General features: G+C 40.3%; 1 protein-coding gene across 4 annotated transcripts in view; it reads right to left on the minus strand.

Annotated features, from left to right (window-relative positions):
• Nucleotides 1–2,528: 2,528 nt before the first annotated feature.
• Nucleotides 2,529–13,802, minus strand: part of LOC124777932 — a 94,170-nt gene continuing 82,896 nt past the window's right edge. For all 4 annotated transcript variants that reach the window (XM_047253483.1, XM_047253482.1, XM_047253485.1 and 1 more), the window contains 3 exons: nucleotides 3,537–3,717; nucleotides 3,290–3,444; nucleotides 2,529–3,134 (listed from right to left, as the gene is read on the minus strand). In XM_047253483.1, the coding sequence (XP_047109439.1) occupies nucleotides 2,580–3,134; nucleotides 3,290–3,444; nucleotides 3,537–3,717 (891 nt within the window). In that variant the 3' untranslated portion in view covers nucleotides 2,529–2,579. The remainder of the gene's footprint in view (nucleotides 3,135–3,289; nucleotides 3,445–3,536; nucleotides 3,718–13,802) is intronic.

Consider the following 13,802-nt stretch of genomic DNA (forward strand, 5'->3'; position numbering starts at 1 on the left):
AACCATTTTTTGAGAGGTTCTTCAAAATTGCCTCTGCAGCCTTCACCACTGCTTCTGATGATCGATAATGCCTCCCACAAAGGCATTTCTTCATGTTAGGGAATAGAAATAAGTCACATGGGGCTAAATCTGGAATATAGGGAGGGTGAGGGATGCACTTCATGTTGATTTTTGCAAGATATTCAGCAAAAACATTGCCAATAAGTGGCTGCGCATTATCGTGGTACAGCACCCAGCCTGCTTCATGGAAATATGGTCTTTTACGCCTGATATGGACTTGCAATGTTTTCAGGACATCCCTGTCGTATTGTGCAGTTACTGATGTGTGTGCAGGTACAACATGCTGATAAACCATCCATGAATACCAAAGACTGAGATGACCATAACTTTCCCAGCAGAAGCAACCACTTTTGCTTTTTTGGGGATTGGTGATGAAGGAAATTTCCACACTGAGCTTTGCTTTTGCTCTCAGGATCAAAATGATGTAGCTAAATTTCATCAGCAGTGATTAAATTTGAAAGAAACTCTGGATCTTCCTCTAACATCAACTTTAACTGCATGCAGACCTGAACGCGAATGTCCTTTCGTTCGGGAATCAACAGTCTTGGAACCCATCACGCATAAACACATGTTGTGTAATTTTTCTGTCACCAACATGTGGGTGCCACCCAATGAAATGTTCAGTATTTCAGAAAGTGATATTAGGTAATTTGTCGATCCTCTCTCGCGATAACAGCAGCAGTGTTGACGTTTTTTTCCGTAAGAGCAGTAACTACAGCACCGGGTCCATCTTCCTTTGAAATTGATTGTCTTCCCTCTTTAAACATTTCAAACCATCTTCGAGCTGTGCTGTAGGGAAGAACAGACTCTCCATAGGCCTCCTGTAACATTGTATAGGCCTCAGCTGAAGATCTGTTGAGATGAAAGTAGAATTTCAAGGCCACATATTGAACCTTGTGTGTTACCTCCATTGCAGCGGTAGGCAATACTGAACATGCCTCTCACAGGTGGGAACCAGGAGTCCCAACACTGAAACTACAACGGTGTGTTTGTTGCACATTAAGCAAACAGAATATCGTAAGATTAAATTTTAGTGCAAGAAATTATGACCATGAAAAAATTATGATCATTCTTTATTGAACAGCCCTCATATATTGTATGTCCCTATAACCCCACCCACCCTTAACCTTCAGCAGGCCTTGGCACCAACTAACTATCCCCTTTCTTGCTCCACCTACACAGCCTTCTATTCCACCAACGCACCCACTAGTATTTTCCAGCTTCTCTACACCTCTCCTTCCAACCTCCCCCAAGCTCACTACTGCACCTAGCAACCCTACCTTGTTCCCACCATGTCTCTGCATGCCACACAAGCAGCACTACACCTTCCCTCACCCCTAACCTGCTATCCTTACTTCCCCACTCTATGCTGCCTCCTTACCCCACTGCCGATGCCAGATTGCTTCTCCCATCAGGTGCAGTTACAGTCTGCAGTCACAGTGTGTGTGTGTGTGTGTGTGTGTGTGTGTGTGTGTGTGTGTGTTTTAGTTTGGAAGAAGGTGTTTTTGCCAAAAGCTTATGTGTATAGCAGTCTCATTGTTGTGGTTGTCTGCAACTGGGCGGTTCATCTATACGGAGGGTAAAAAATCTACTCTTTTCATAATACTGTTGTTATTCCATCCTGCACTTTCTATTGTTTGAATATCCTTTACATTATTTAGGCTTATTTTATATTGCATGGATTATGACATTGTTTAAATGATAAAATAAAGTGTGCTTAATTTGTGCACTATAATTTAATATTAACTTTAGTTTTACGAAACAGCCTAAAAACCACGGGCAGTTCGGTACAGCTGGCAAAGCAAACTGCAATCAAATAAAATTTATTTCACCATTTTTCCCACTGGAATATCGTCATGTAATTTGGTGTAAATAGTATACAACAGAAAAATTTTTCAGCACAAAAAACGTGTTATTAAAATATTTTCAAATTAAAAAAAAAATGGTTTGGGAAAATTTAGTAGACTTATGAGTACTGTCAAGTAACACATATTTCTAAACCTTATAAGAAACTAGAAGGTCTGCAAGTCAAATAGTGTTGGAGATATGGCCAATCTGTGGTTTCAAAATTTGTCAAAAATCACACAATTTTGGTGATTAAAAAACTCTAAAATGAAAAGTCCAACAGTCTTAAATATTTCAAGTTACCTTTTTTTGATAGGTAGCATTAAATGACAAAAAATTACAAAATCATAAATCATCAAGATTTAAATTAATTTTTTTAACTGACAACCTATATTTTATCACTTTTATCATTTGTAAGTTTTACAAACACACACACACACACACACACACACACACACACACACACACACACACACACACAGAGAGAGAGAGAGAGAGAGAGAGAGAGAGAGAGAGAGAGAGAGAGAGAGAGAAAAGGGTAGTAACAGATTATTACTTCATGCAACACGGCTTTACAGACATCTATATTACATAGTGCTTTGCCAAAAGGTTTTTATACATACATACATACATACATACATACATACATACACACACACAGCATCATTGACTTATTATCTCCTACTTCTTAAAATGTAACGTGTAATTTTATTTGTTTGGTCAGGTGTACAGATTTCTTTTGTTACTTGGTTTGTGGAATGGTTATGTGGGCTTTTCGTTTTCCTTGTTCCTTTGGTAGAAGATTTAGGCTTTGATTTTTTTGCTTTTTGTAGGACTGAGGCTAAACTCCTTTTGGTTTCCAACTGTAACTGAAACTCAGCAATCTTTTCAGAGGTATCACTTGTGCTCATTTCTGCAATATCATCATCCTCAGCTAAGGATGTGCTTGTATCTTTATTCTTTTTTCTTCTTCCTTTTGGCAAAGATTTTAATTTGGACTTTCTTGTCTCCATCATTTCAGGTGCATCAGTCGTGCTCCTTTCCGCAATACTTTCTTCAGATGATGCTGAGCTATTATGTCCTTTTCTGTTTCTTTTTCCTTTTGCTGACAATTCTGATTTGGACTTTCTTGCTTCTTCCACAACTGGCAACAATCTATTTTCTCTGTTCACTTGTTCAGGGACAGCATCGCTGCTCATATCCTCTGATATTGAGATGCTATCATTAACCTGTAAAATTAAGAATATGACATTTTTTTTAAAATGGTGACCTTGTTTTGAGAATACAATGATATACTAAAATTATGATGATGTATGTCATTATACTTAATTAATTATGGAATTTATTTATTTGTTTGCTGATAGTTATCTTCAAGTGTTCTCACCTCTTCATTCAAGTTTTCATTTGGTACATCTACCTTTGTAGACAATGAAAATCTTTCGGTTTTAATACAGCATATTTCAAAAGCTTCTCTCAAATAATATAATTTGAATCCTGTAAACTGTTCCTTTGCAACAGCTAATTCTTCCTCCTCCATTTCTGTTGAAATAAAATATATCAGGAGATTCCTCTGATGAAAGTGGGAAAGATGTCACAGGAAAATATTGCCAGTATCAGCAGAACATACTCACCACTGCTCTCAATATCAATTGTTGTTGGTAGGTAACAATCTGAATCATAATGGATTACCAGATTCACTGATCCACAATTCGTTACTTTCAGAGTGTCATCCATTCTTGCAGTGATTACAATATAATTTAATGAGAATGGATGGAATACTTTTAGTGTTATATTTTGACTGTTGGCCCATTCCTGAAGAGAGGACAATCATTCGTGAAACATTGCCTTCTAACATAAACCTATTACAATGGAAAATAGCAGTAACAGACTGCACATTTTAAATATCTACCAAAAAAAGTGACAAATGAATGCTGGAAACATATGCACCTTCACTAGAATTGCTAAACATGCAGCAGGATCACGGAAATGATCAAATATGTCATGGACTGGACAAAAACATGGTAACACTGTGAGAAATGCATGCCTGAACATAACTGCAGATGCTAGCCAAGCCCGCAGGCAGCACTGTTGAATTTGACCATGAATGGCACTTGTTCAATGTCCTCAGTTCATAGCCAGTGTCAGTCACGGCCAGAACAGTATGAGTGCATTATGTCACAGCTACATGAATTCGAACTTGGGCAACTTGATGGTGGTCCTATGGTGGGTGCTTTCTTAACCAAGATAGTCAAAGTGTTTGGAGTTTCAAGGCACTATATTGAAGATTTATACTGCACACACGGAAAGTGGAAAAACATCATCCATTCATTTAAATACAGAAAAAAGTGCATTGAGTGATTGTGATAGACAGTCATTGAATGGGGCTTTGATGAAAAATAAAGAGGATGACAGCTGCAAAAGTCACTTAAAAACTTAGTTTTGCCCTCAAGAACCATGTCAGCATCAAAACAACATGAAGGGAGCTCCATAACCTGGGAACTGGAGGGCAAGGTGAAATTCCAAAACCGCTCATCAGTGATGTGAATGCCCATTAAAGGAAAATGTGGTGCTGAAGCTGTAAAACCTGGAGTATGGAGCAATGGAAGAAAGTCATTACATCCGGTGAGTATTGTTTCACACTGTCGCCAACTTCTGGGTCAGTTCACATTCCAAGAGTGAAACATGGTGGGGTGTTCAGTGATGATTTGGGAAGCCAAACTGTAGTATTCCACAGGCCCCATGGTTACTCTCAAGGCCATCTTATGTGACCATTTTGGTTGTCAGGTCAATCCCATGGTACAATGTTTGTTCCCCAATGATGATGTTGTGTTCCAATACAACAGGGCCCCTTTTCACACAATTCCCATTGTCCAAGATTGGTTTTCGGAGCACCAGGAACAACTGTCGCATTTCCTCTGGCCATCAGTCTTCGGATCTCAATACTACTGAGCCTTTGTGGTGTATTTTGGAGGGAAGTGTGCGACTAATGTCTACCTCCTTCACCATTACTCAAATTTGCCACTATTTTACAGGAAGAATGGTGTAAAATGCCTTTGAAAACCATACAGGACCAGTATTTATCCACTCTGAGACAACTGGAATCTGTTTTGAATGTCAATGGGTTTCCTACGCCATATTAGGCATGGTAATGTGTTGTGTTTTTGGAGTTTCCTTATTTTTGTCCAACCCCTGTTTCTACGAAGTCTGCAAAGGAAGTTAAATAACTTAAATCATTTACGTTAAAGAAAAACACGACCAGGGAAAGTTACAGGCGGAAGGTAATTAAAACAATATAAAGAAATAGCCAATCATTAGGTGAAATCACGGAAGATAACAGACTGGAAAAGTAATAAGGTTGTGTAACAGATTACAGAAAGGCAGCACTTTTTCAATAGTGGAAAGATCAATATTTTATTATTATTGTCTAAAGAAAATAAAGTCCAGATAAGTAAAGATCTACTATTTTTTCTGTAGAAAAACATAACTGATCTATATTTTACTGGCTCCATATTGTTTCTTTTCTATTACTTCTCTCTCTGTTTTTGCCATGTCCTCAGGAAATTTATTTTTTATCATAAATAAACTCTGTTTTCAAGTTTCCTAACGATTATAATAAACATCAAAATATTTTAGGAAATTAGTAGTTTTTACCACAGGTTTCTGTGTTGCCTTAATAGAAATCTCATTTTGTGTATTTGCTTCAATTCTTATAGGGAATTAGCAACATTTAAGCTCAACAGATTAAAAGATAATCAGAAGGCTTAATTTCAAGTTATTTGTTCACTGCGCCAGCCAAAATGCAGCCCCGCTGTGAACACTGTTCTCGAACATGGGATGTGTTGGCTGACATTCATATGCAGCCGGAAATTGCCCTGACTATTGTCAAACAACTGGCAGCTGCTGCGAATAAGTGTGTTGGAAGAGTTGCCCAGAGTCGTGTACCCGTGATACCTGGACCAGAGGTACCTCAAGTATTAACAACTCTCATGGATCCTGTCTCCTCTGCGGAAAGTACAGGATCTGTTATTACTCATTCACTTGACTGCAAGTGGCATGTCAATGGCAGAACTAGGTGGCCTGTACAGGGAGGATGGGGACGAGGGAGGACTCAGGGAGTATTGTACTGATCCCCCTAAACAACAAGTTTGGGGTGCTGTGTTTCACTGAAACTGCAACTTAGACAGTGGGACTCACTTCACCTGTTTTTGGGGAAACCTGTTTTTTCTGGTGTCACAAACAAGCAAACACATAAGAGTAGGGTCTATTAATTGTTGGCAGTTCAAATGTATCGTGAATGACAGTACCCCAAAGGGAAATGGCAGCAAGGGACAAGAAAGGACATCAGATGCACTCAGTGTGTATGCCTGGAGGCCTCATTCTAAATATTGAAGAAGCTATTCCAGCAGCCACTGAGGGAATGACACCTGTCGTCTGGGGTCTGAGGTCATTCTTGGGTCATTTCAGCGACTGGCAGAGAAGGTTGAGAAGACTAGCCTTGCACATGGAGTTTCAACAAAGCCCACAATTTGCAACATTGTCCCCAGAACTGATCGTGGCCCTTTGGCTCTGAGTTGAGTGGGAGGACTGAACAATGGACTTTGAAAGTTCTGTGGCAAGCTAGCTACGACTTCCTGGACTTGCACCACACGGTTGAGAACTGTAGGGTCCTCTTAAATGGGTCAGGTGTGCACTACACATCAGAGGCTGCTGCTCAGGTAGCTGACTGTGTGTGGGTTGCACACTAGGGTCTTTTAGATTAGGCGACTCTCTATCCAATCCAGATAATGATAGCTGTAGGAAATCCAGAAGTATTAGTGTAAGACTGAAAGAAATGCCTCCCACAGGTGGACATGACATGGACATGTTTGTATAGGCACACAGCAGCAAGGACTTTAGCACTGGCACGAAAACGAATTGAGACGAGTGTCAGTAAAATAAACAAAACAGAATGTAAAACACAGGTAACAAAAGTTGGAAAACTACATGTGTACCTGCGCAGAACCATGGAATGAAGTACTGCGTCAGTAGTAAAACATTAACAACACAGGAAGACAGTAGTATAAGGAGCCAAAACAATATAGCAGATGGACATGGCTGGCTGACCACAAGAATAAGAAAAGGAGAAGCCAGCCATTCTGCAACACACTAACACCTCCAGCCTAAAAGTTTAGGCCAGAGTTCAGACATATCACAAAACTTTAAAACCTTAGTCACACTCATCAGCTAAAATAGAGGACAGATCTGTACCAAAATTTGCTTCTGCCCTTACAACATGATATAAAATGCACTTTATTAAATATGGCTGATAGAAATGTGCATGCCACAAGCATCACAAAACGGAGGATTCTCTCGCCATAGTAAAAAGCTATATGTAAGAGAGCAGTGCCGAATTCTGAGACACATGAGGGTCATGTCATCCCGCCTGAGAACTGGAAGGAGGAACGCCACAACCAGGTTGTTGACTTCATCAACTGCAGCTTATTGGTCATCACCGCCAGCCATTCCTCATCCCACAACTGCATGCACTTCCTGTGCAGTGCAGAAACAACACCCTGCAAAAGAATAGGACACTGTGCCACATCCTATCCTCTGCAAGCCTCCTTGTCAACCCAGCCTGTTCATTTCCCCTTATCCCTACATGACCTGGCACCTTGCAGAATGACACCTGCTTACCCTGCTGTTGGAGCAAGTACAGTTGGTCATATATTAGCCAGACCAGCTCCTCAGCTGGGTATAGGTTCTGTAATAATTGTAAGGCACTAAGGGAACCAGAGCAAATGAGAAACTTCTTGCCCCCTATACAACACATCTGCTCCAGTGCCTTCAGGATTGCCTGGAGCTCCACTGAGAAAACGGTATACTCATCATGAAGGCGAATCCTGGTGACATGGTTGGGGAACATCACAGAGTAGCCAAGGGAATTCCCTTGTTTGGAGCCATCAGTATATACTACTGTGAAACCATGATGCATATCTAAAATGTTCAAAAACAGAGGCTGAAATGTAAAATCTGACATACAATCTTTCTTAAAATTCGTCTAGTCTAAAATAAGTCTGGGTCTCCGGAGATGACAAGGTGGAAATCTGCTCCCACTGTGATGTAAAACACGAAGACCGGCCACACCTACCTCTAGAAGGGAATCCTGTGGACGAATCCCATATGGCCTCATTGCCTTTTACAAAAAAGCCTTTCCATTGGAAGCTGAGCAATGGTATGATAGCCGGGTGTGAATGATACAGACAGAGTTTTACAAGCCTGGCACACTGTAAGTAGCCATCGCCTGACATGAAGTGGTGGTTCACCAGCCTCTGGACAGAGGCTTGGTATGGGGCTCATTCTGAATGCCCCAGTGGCCAACTGAATCCCTTCATGGTGCACCACATCCAACATCTGTAACTATGAAGGTCTCACACCCATACATTGTGCACCCATAATCGTGCCGAGATTGCACAAATACCCTGTAAAATCTGAGCAGACAAGTCCTGTCTGACCCCATGTGCTGAGGCTAAGACATTTTAAATACTTAAAGACTTAAGTGACCATTTTTTCAGGTCCTTAGGATGTGGTAACCACGTAAGCTTAGTCAACTGTGAGGCCCAGAAACCTCACTGTGTCTTTAAAAGTACGGCCAGTGACCCTCACCCTCAGCTCAGGAAAGTTTAAAATGGAACGAGAATGGTTAAAAAGAACACACACAGACTTCTCGGATAGAAAACTTAAAACCACTCTTCTGCACCTATTCGTCCACACGTCGAAGAGTTAGTTGCAACTGACATGTGGTTGTTGTGAGGCTTGAAGAAGATAAAAACACAGAGAAGTCATCCACAAACAAAGAACACTAGACAGGCCTTTTCACTATGGACGTAATGTTATTAATAGGTATGGCAAAGACAGCATACTTAAAATGCTACCTTGAGTGACACCGTCCTCCTGCTCAAAGCGATCAGACAGGACGTCACAAACTTGGTGTCTAAAATACTATGGTAAGAGGAAGGACTGAATAAAAATGGGAAGACAACCACGAAAATCCCATTTGTGAAGCTGCTCCAGGATAAGATGCCTTCAAGTAGTATCGTAGGCCTTCTCGATATCAAAAAATATACCTAGAAGGTGATGCTGGCGTAGGAAAGCCTGTTGTCTAGCTGCCTCCAGGAGGGCAAAGGTGGAGCGATACCTCCTGAACCCGCACTGAAAGCGACTAAGGAGTTGCGTGGATTCTAAGATCCAGACAAGGCGGTGGTTGAGCATCTGCTCCAAGGTCTTCACCATGCAGCTAATGAGGGCAACACTACGATAACTACTTGGGCATGTACGGCCTTTCCCAGGTTTTAAAAGAGGAATTAAAATTGCCTCACACCACGAGACAGGATACTGACCTGATGCCCAAATGGCATTAAAAAGTGCGAGGAGGATATCTTTGTTCCGCCTTGTGATGTGCCGCAGCATACTGTAATGGATCCTGTCATGACCAGGGGATGTGTCATGAGCCACAGACAACGCAGAATCCAGCTCCCACATGGAAAATGGGCAGTTGTAATCTTCAGAACCACTCTATGGCACTGGAAACCTGGATCGTGACTGGCTTGCAGTAACTGTGGCAAAATATGCTGCCATAGTCTGGGCAATGTCTCGTGGATTGATTTGGAGAGTACCGTTCCCCATTGTGACACTTTGCCCTCGCCACCCGAAAGGCTGCAAGATTCTCTGCAGTTGGCCGACACTTGAACCTACACATAGCCACATGCCTGGTCCTGATTGCAGTGCAGCATTCAGCACTCCAAGGGAGAGGTTGCCTCTTCTGTAGTCCCGTGGACATATTTAAATATGTCTGCTTGTGTCTGTATATGTGTGGATGGATATGTGTGTGTGTGCGAATGTATACCCGTCCCTTTTTCCCCCTAAGGTAAGTCTTTCCGCTCCCGGGATTGGAATGACTCCTTACCCTCTCCCTTAAAACCCACATCCTTTCGTCTTTCCCACTCCTTCCCTCTTTCCTGATGAGGCAACAGTTTGTTGCGAAAGCTTGAATTTCTTGTGTATGTTTGTGTTTGTTTGTGTGTCTATCGACCTGCCAGCACTTTCGTTCGGTAAGTCACATCATCTGTGTTTTTAGATATATATATATATATATATATATATATATATATATATATATATATAAAACAAAGATGATGTAACTTACCAAACGAAAGCGTTGGCATGTTGATAGACACTCAAACAAACACAAACACACACACACAAAATTCAAGCTTTCGCAACCAACGGTTGCTTCATCAGGAAAGAGGGAAGGAGGAGAGGGAAAGACAAAAGGATGTGGGTTTTCTTTTTCGTTACGTCATCTTTGTTTTTAGATATATTTTTCCCATGTGGAATAAACATTCCACGTGGGAAAAATATATCTAAAAACATATATCTAAAAACAAAGATGATGTAACTTACCAAACATTTTGAAGCTGAGAAGGAGGCCTTCTTGTCCCAGATTGTGACAGGTGATGAAACCTGATTTCACCATTTTGAGCCTAAAACCTCAAAACAACTCATTCTGCCAGTAAGGTCATTATCAACGTGTACTGGGGCTGTGAAGGTGTGATTCTCATTTATGAGATGCCAAGACGCGGTACCATTAATTCAGAAGCATATAGCAACACATTAACAAAACGCAAGACACACTTCTGGCGACTTCAGCGTCACAGCATTTCAAGAGATGTTTTGGTACAACACAATAATGCTCGGTCCCACACAAGTCCAAGGTCTACTGAATACATCGCAAAACAGTGTTACCTCATCCACCCTACAGTTCTGACCTAGCCCCCTTCAGATTTCCAGTTATTTTTTTTTTTTTTTTTTTTTATTTACAGGTCAAGTACCATAGTACCAAATTGAGAAGCAAATCTCCAAGGTCATGGAATGTATCAGTACATGAAATTACAACATACAAGTAATAACAGATAAAAATAAAAGTTTATGAACCTGGAAAAAATCAATCCATAACTTTAAGTAAACATAATCAACAATACAACAAGAATCAGCTTAATTTTTCAAGAAATTCCATAGAAGGGGTGAGGAAGCTCTTCAGTTTTGATATGAAAGCGCGTGGATTACTGCTAAGATTTTTCAGTCTGAGTGGTAGCTTATTGAAAATGGATGCAGCAGTATATGGCACACCTTTCTGCAAAAGAGTTAAGGAAGTTCAATCCAAATGCAGGTTTGATTTCTGCCGAGTATTAACGGAGTGAAAGCTGCTTATTCTTGGGAATAAGCTAATATTGTCAACAAGAAATGACAGTAAGTAATATATACATTGAGAGGCCAATGTCAAAATACCCAGACCCATGAACAGGGGTTGACAAGAGGTTCATGAACTTACACTGCTTATTGGCCGAACTGCCCTTTTCTGAGCCAAAAATATCCTTTTAGAATGCGAAGACTTACCCCAAAATATAATACCATATGGCATAAGCGAATGAAAATAAGCAACGTAGACTAATTTTCATGTTGAACGATCATTCACCGTTTGAATAGTAAATATGTCAGCATTAAGTCTTTGAATAAGATCCTGAACGTGCACTTTCCACAACAGTTTACTATCAATCTAAACACCTAGAAATTTGAACTGTTCAGTTTCACTAATCATATGCCCATTCTGTGAAATTAAAACGTTAGGTTTTGCTGAATTGTGTGTTAAAACTGTAAAAACTAAGTCATACTGAGATCTAGTGTTAGTTTATTTTCTACAAGCCACAAACTTTGGTCATGAACTGCACAATTCTAAACTAAGCCAATGTTGCACACATCATTTACTACCAAGGCAATGTCATCAGGAAACAGAAATATTTTAGAGTTACCTGTATAATAGAGGGCATATCGTTTATATAATTAAGGAACAGGAGTGGCCCCAAGACTGATCCCTGGAACAACCCCCACTTGACTGTACCCCACTCAGACCCCACATCACAATAATTCTCAACATTGTGAATAATGAAGACCTTTTGCTGTCTGTTGCTAAAGTAAGAGGTGAACCAATTGTGAGCTACTCTCCATATTTCACAATGGTCCCACTTCTGGGGCAATATCTTGTGATCAGCACAATCAAATGCCTTAGCTAAGTCAAAAAAATATGTGTAGTGTTCAAAACCATTTGTTTAACCCATCCAGTACCTCACAGAGAAAAGAGAATATAGCATTTTCAGTCATTAAACTACTTCTAAAGCTGAACTGTACATTTGATGGCAAATTGTGTGACATAAAATGATCAATTATCCTTACATACATGTTGTTGTTGTTGTGGTCTTCAGTCCTGAGACTTGTTTGATGCAGCTCTCCATGCTACTCTATCCTGTGCAAGCTTCTTCATCTCCCAGTACCTACTGCAGCCTACATCCTTCTGAATCTGCTTAGTGTATTCATCTCTTGGCCTCCCTCTACGATTTTTACCCTCCATGCTACCTTCCAATACTAAATTGGTGATCCCTCGATGTCTCAGAACATGTCCTATCAACCGATCCCTTCTTCTAGTCAAGTTGTGCCACAAGCTCCTCTTCTCCCCAATTCTATTCAGTACCTCCTCATTAGTTATGTGATCTACCCATCTAATCTTCAGCATTCTTCTGTAGCACCACATTTCAAAAGCTTCTATTCTCTTCTTGTCCAAACTATTTATTGTCCATGTTTCACTTCCATACATGGCTACACTCCATACAAATACTTTCAGAAACGACTTCCTGACATTTAAATCTATACTCGATGTTAACAAATTTTTCTTCTTCAGAAACTCTTTCCTTGCCATTGCCAGTCTACATTTTATATCCTCTCTACTTCGACCATCATCAGTTATTTTGCTCCCCAGATAGCAAAACTCACTTACTTCTTTAAGTGTCTCATTTCCTAATCTAATACCATCATCATTGCCCGACTACATTCCATTATCCTCATTTTGCTTTTGTTGATGTTCATTTGATATCCTCCTTTCACGACAATGTCCATTCCGTTCAACTGCTCTTCCAAGTACGTTGCTGTCTGTGACAGAATTATAATGTCATTGACAAACCTCAAAGTTTTTATTTCTTCTCCATGGATTTTAAAACCTATTTTTCTTTTGTTTCATTCACTGCTTGCTCAATATACAGATAGAATAACATCGGGGAGAGGCTACAACCCTGTCGAACTCCCTTCTCAACCACTGCTTCCCTTTCATGCCTCTCGACTCTTATAACTGCCATATGCTTTCCATAAAAATTGTAAATAGCCTTTCGCTCCCTGTATTTTACCCCGGCCACCTTCAGAATTTGAAAGAGTATTCCAGTCAACACTGTCAAAAGCTTTCTCTAAGTCTACAAATGCTAGAGACGTAGGTTTGCCTTTCCTTAATCTATTTTCTAAGATAAGTTGTCGGGTCAGTAATACCTCATGTGTTCCAACATTTCTACGGAATACAAACTGTTCTTCCCCAAGATCGGCTTCTACCAGTTTTTCCATTCGTCTTTAAAGAATTCGTTTTAGTATTTTGCAGCCCTGGCTTATTAACCTGATAGTTCGGTAATTTTCACATCTGTCAATACCTGCTTTCTTTGGGATTGGAATTATTATAGTCTTCTTGAAGTCTGAGGGTATTTCGCCTGTCTCATACATCTTGCTCACCAGATGGTAGAGTTTTGTCAGGACTGGCTCTCCCAAAGCCGTCAGTAGTTCTAATGGAATGTTGTCTACTCCCGGAGCTTTGTTTCAACTCAGGTCTTTCAGTGCTCTGTCAAACTCTTCACGTAGTATCATACCTCCCATTTCATCTTCATCTACATCCTCTTCCATTTCCATAATATTGTCCTCAAGTACATCGCCCTTGTATAGACCCTCTATATACTCCTTCCACCTTTCTGGTTTACCTTCTTTGCTTAGAACTG

This window comes from Schistocerca piceifrons, chromosome 2, assembly GCF_021461385.2.
Source record: "Schistocerca piceifrons isolate TAMUIC-IGC-003096 chromosome 2, iqSchPice1.1, whole genome shotgun sequence".
NCBI classification, from domain to species: domain Eukaryota; kingdom Metazoa; phylum Arthropoda; class Insecta; order Orthoptera; family Acrididae; genus Schistocerca; species Schistocerca piceifrons.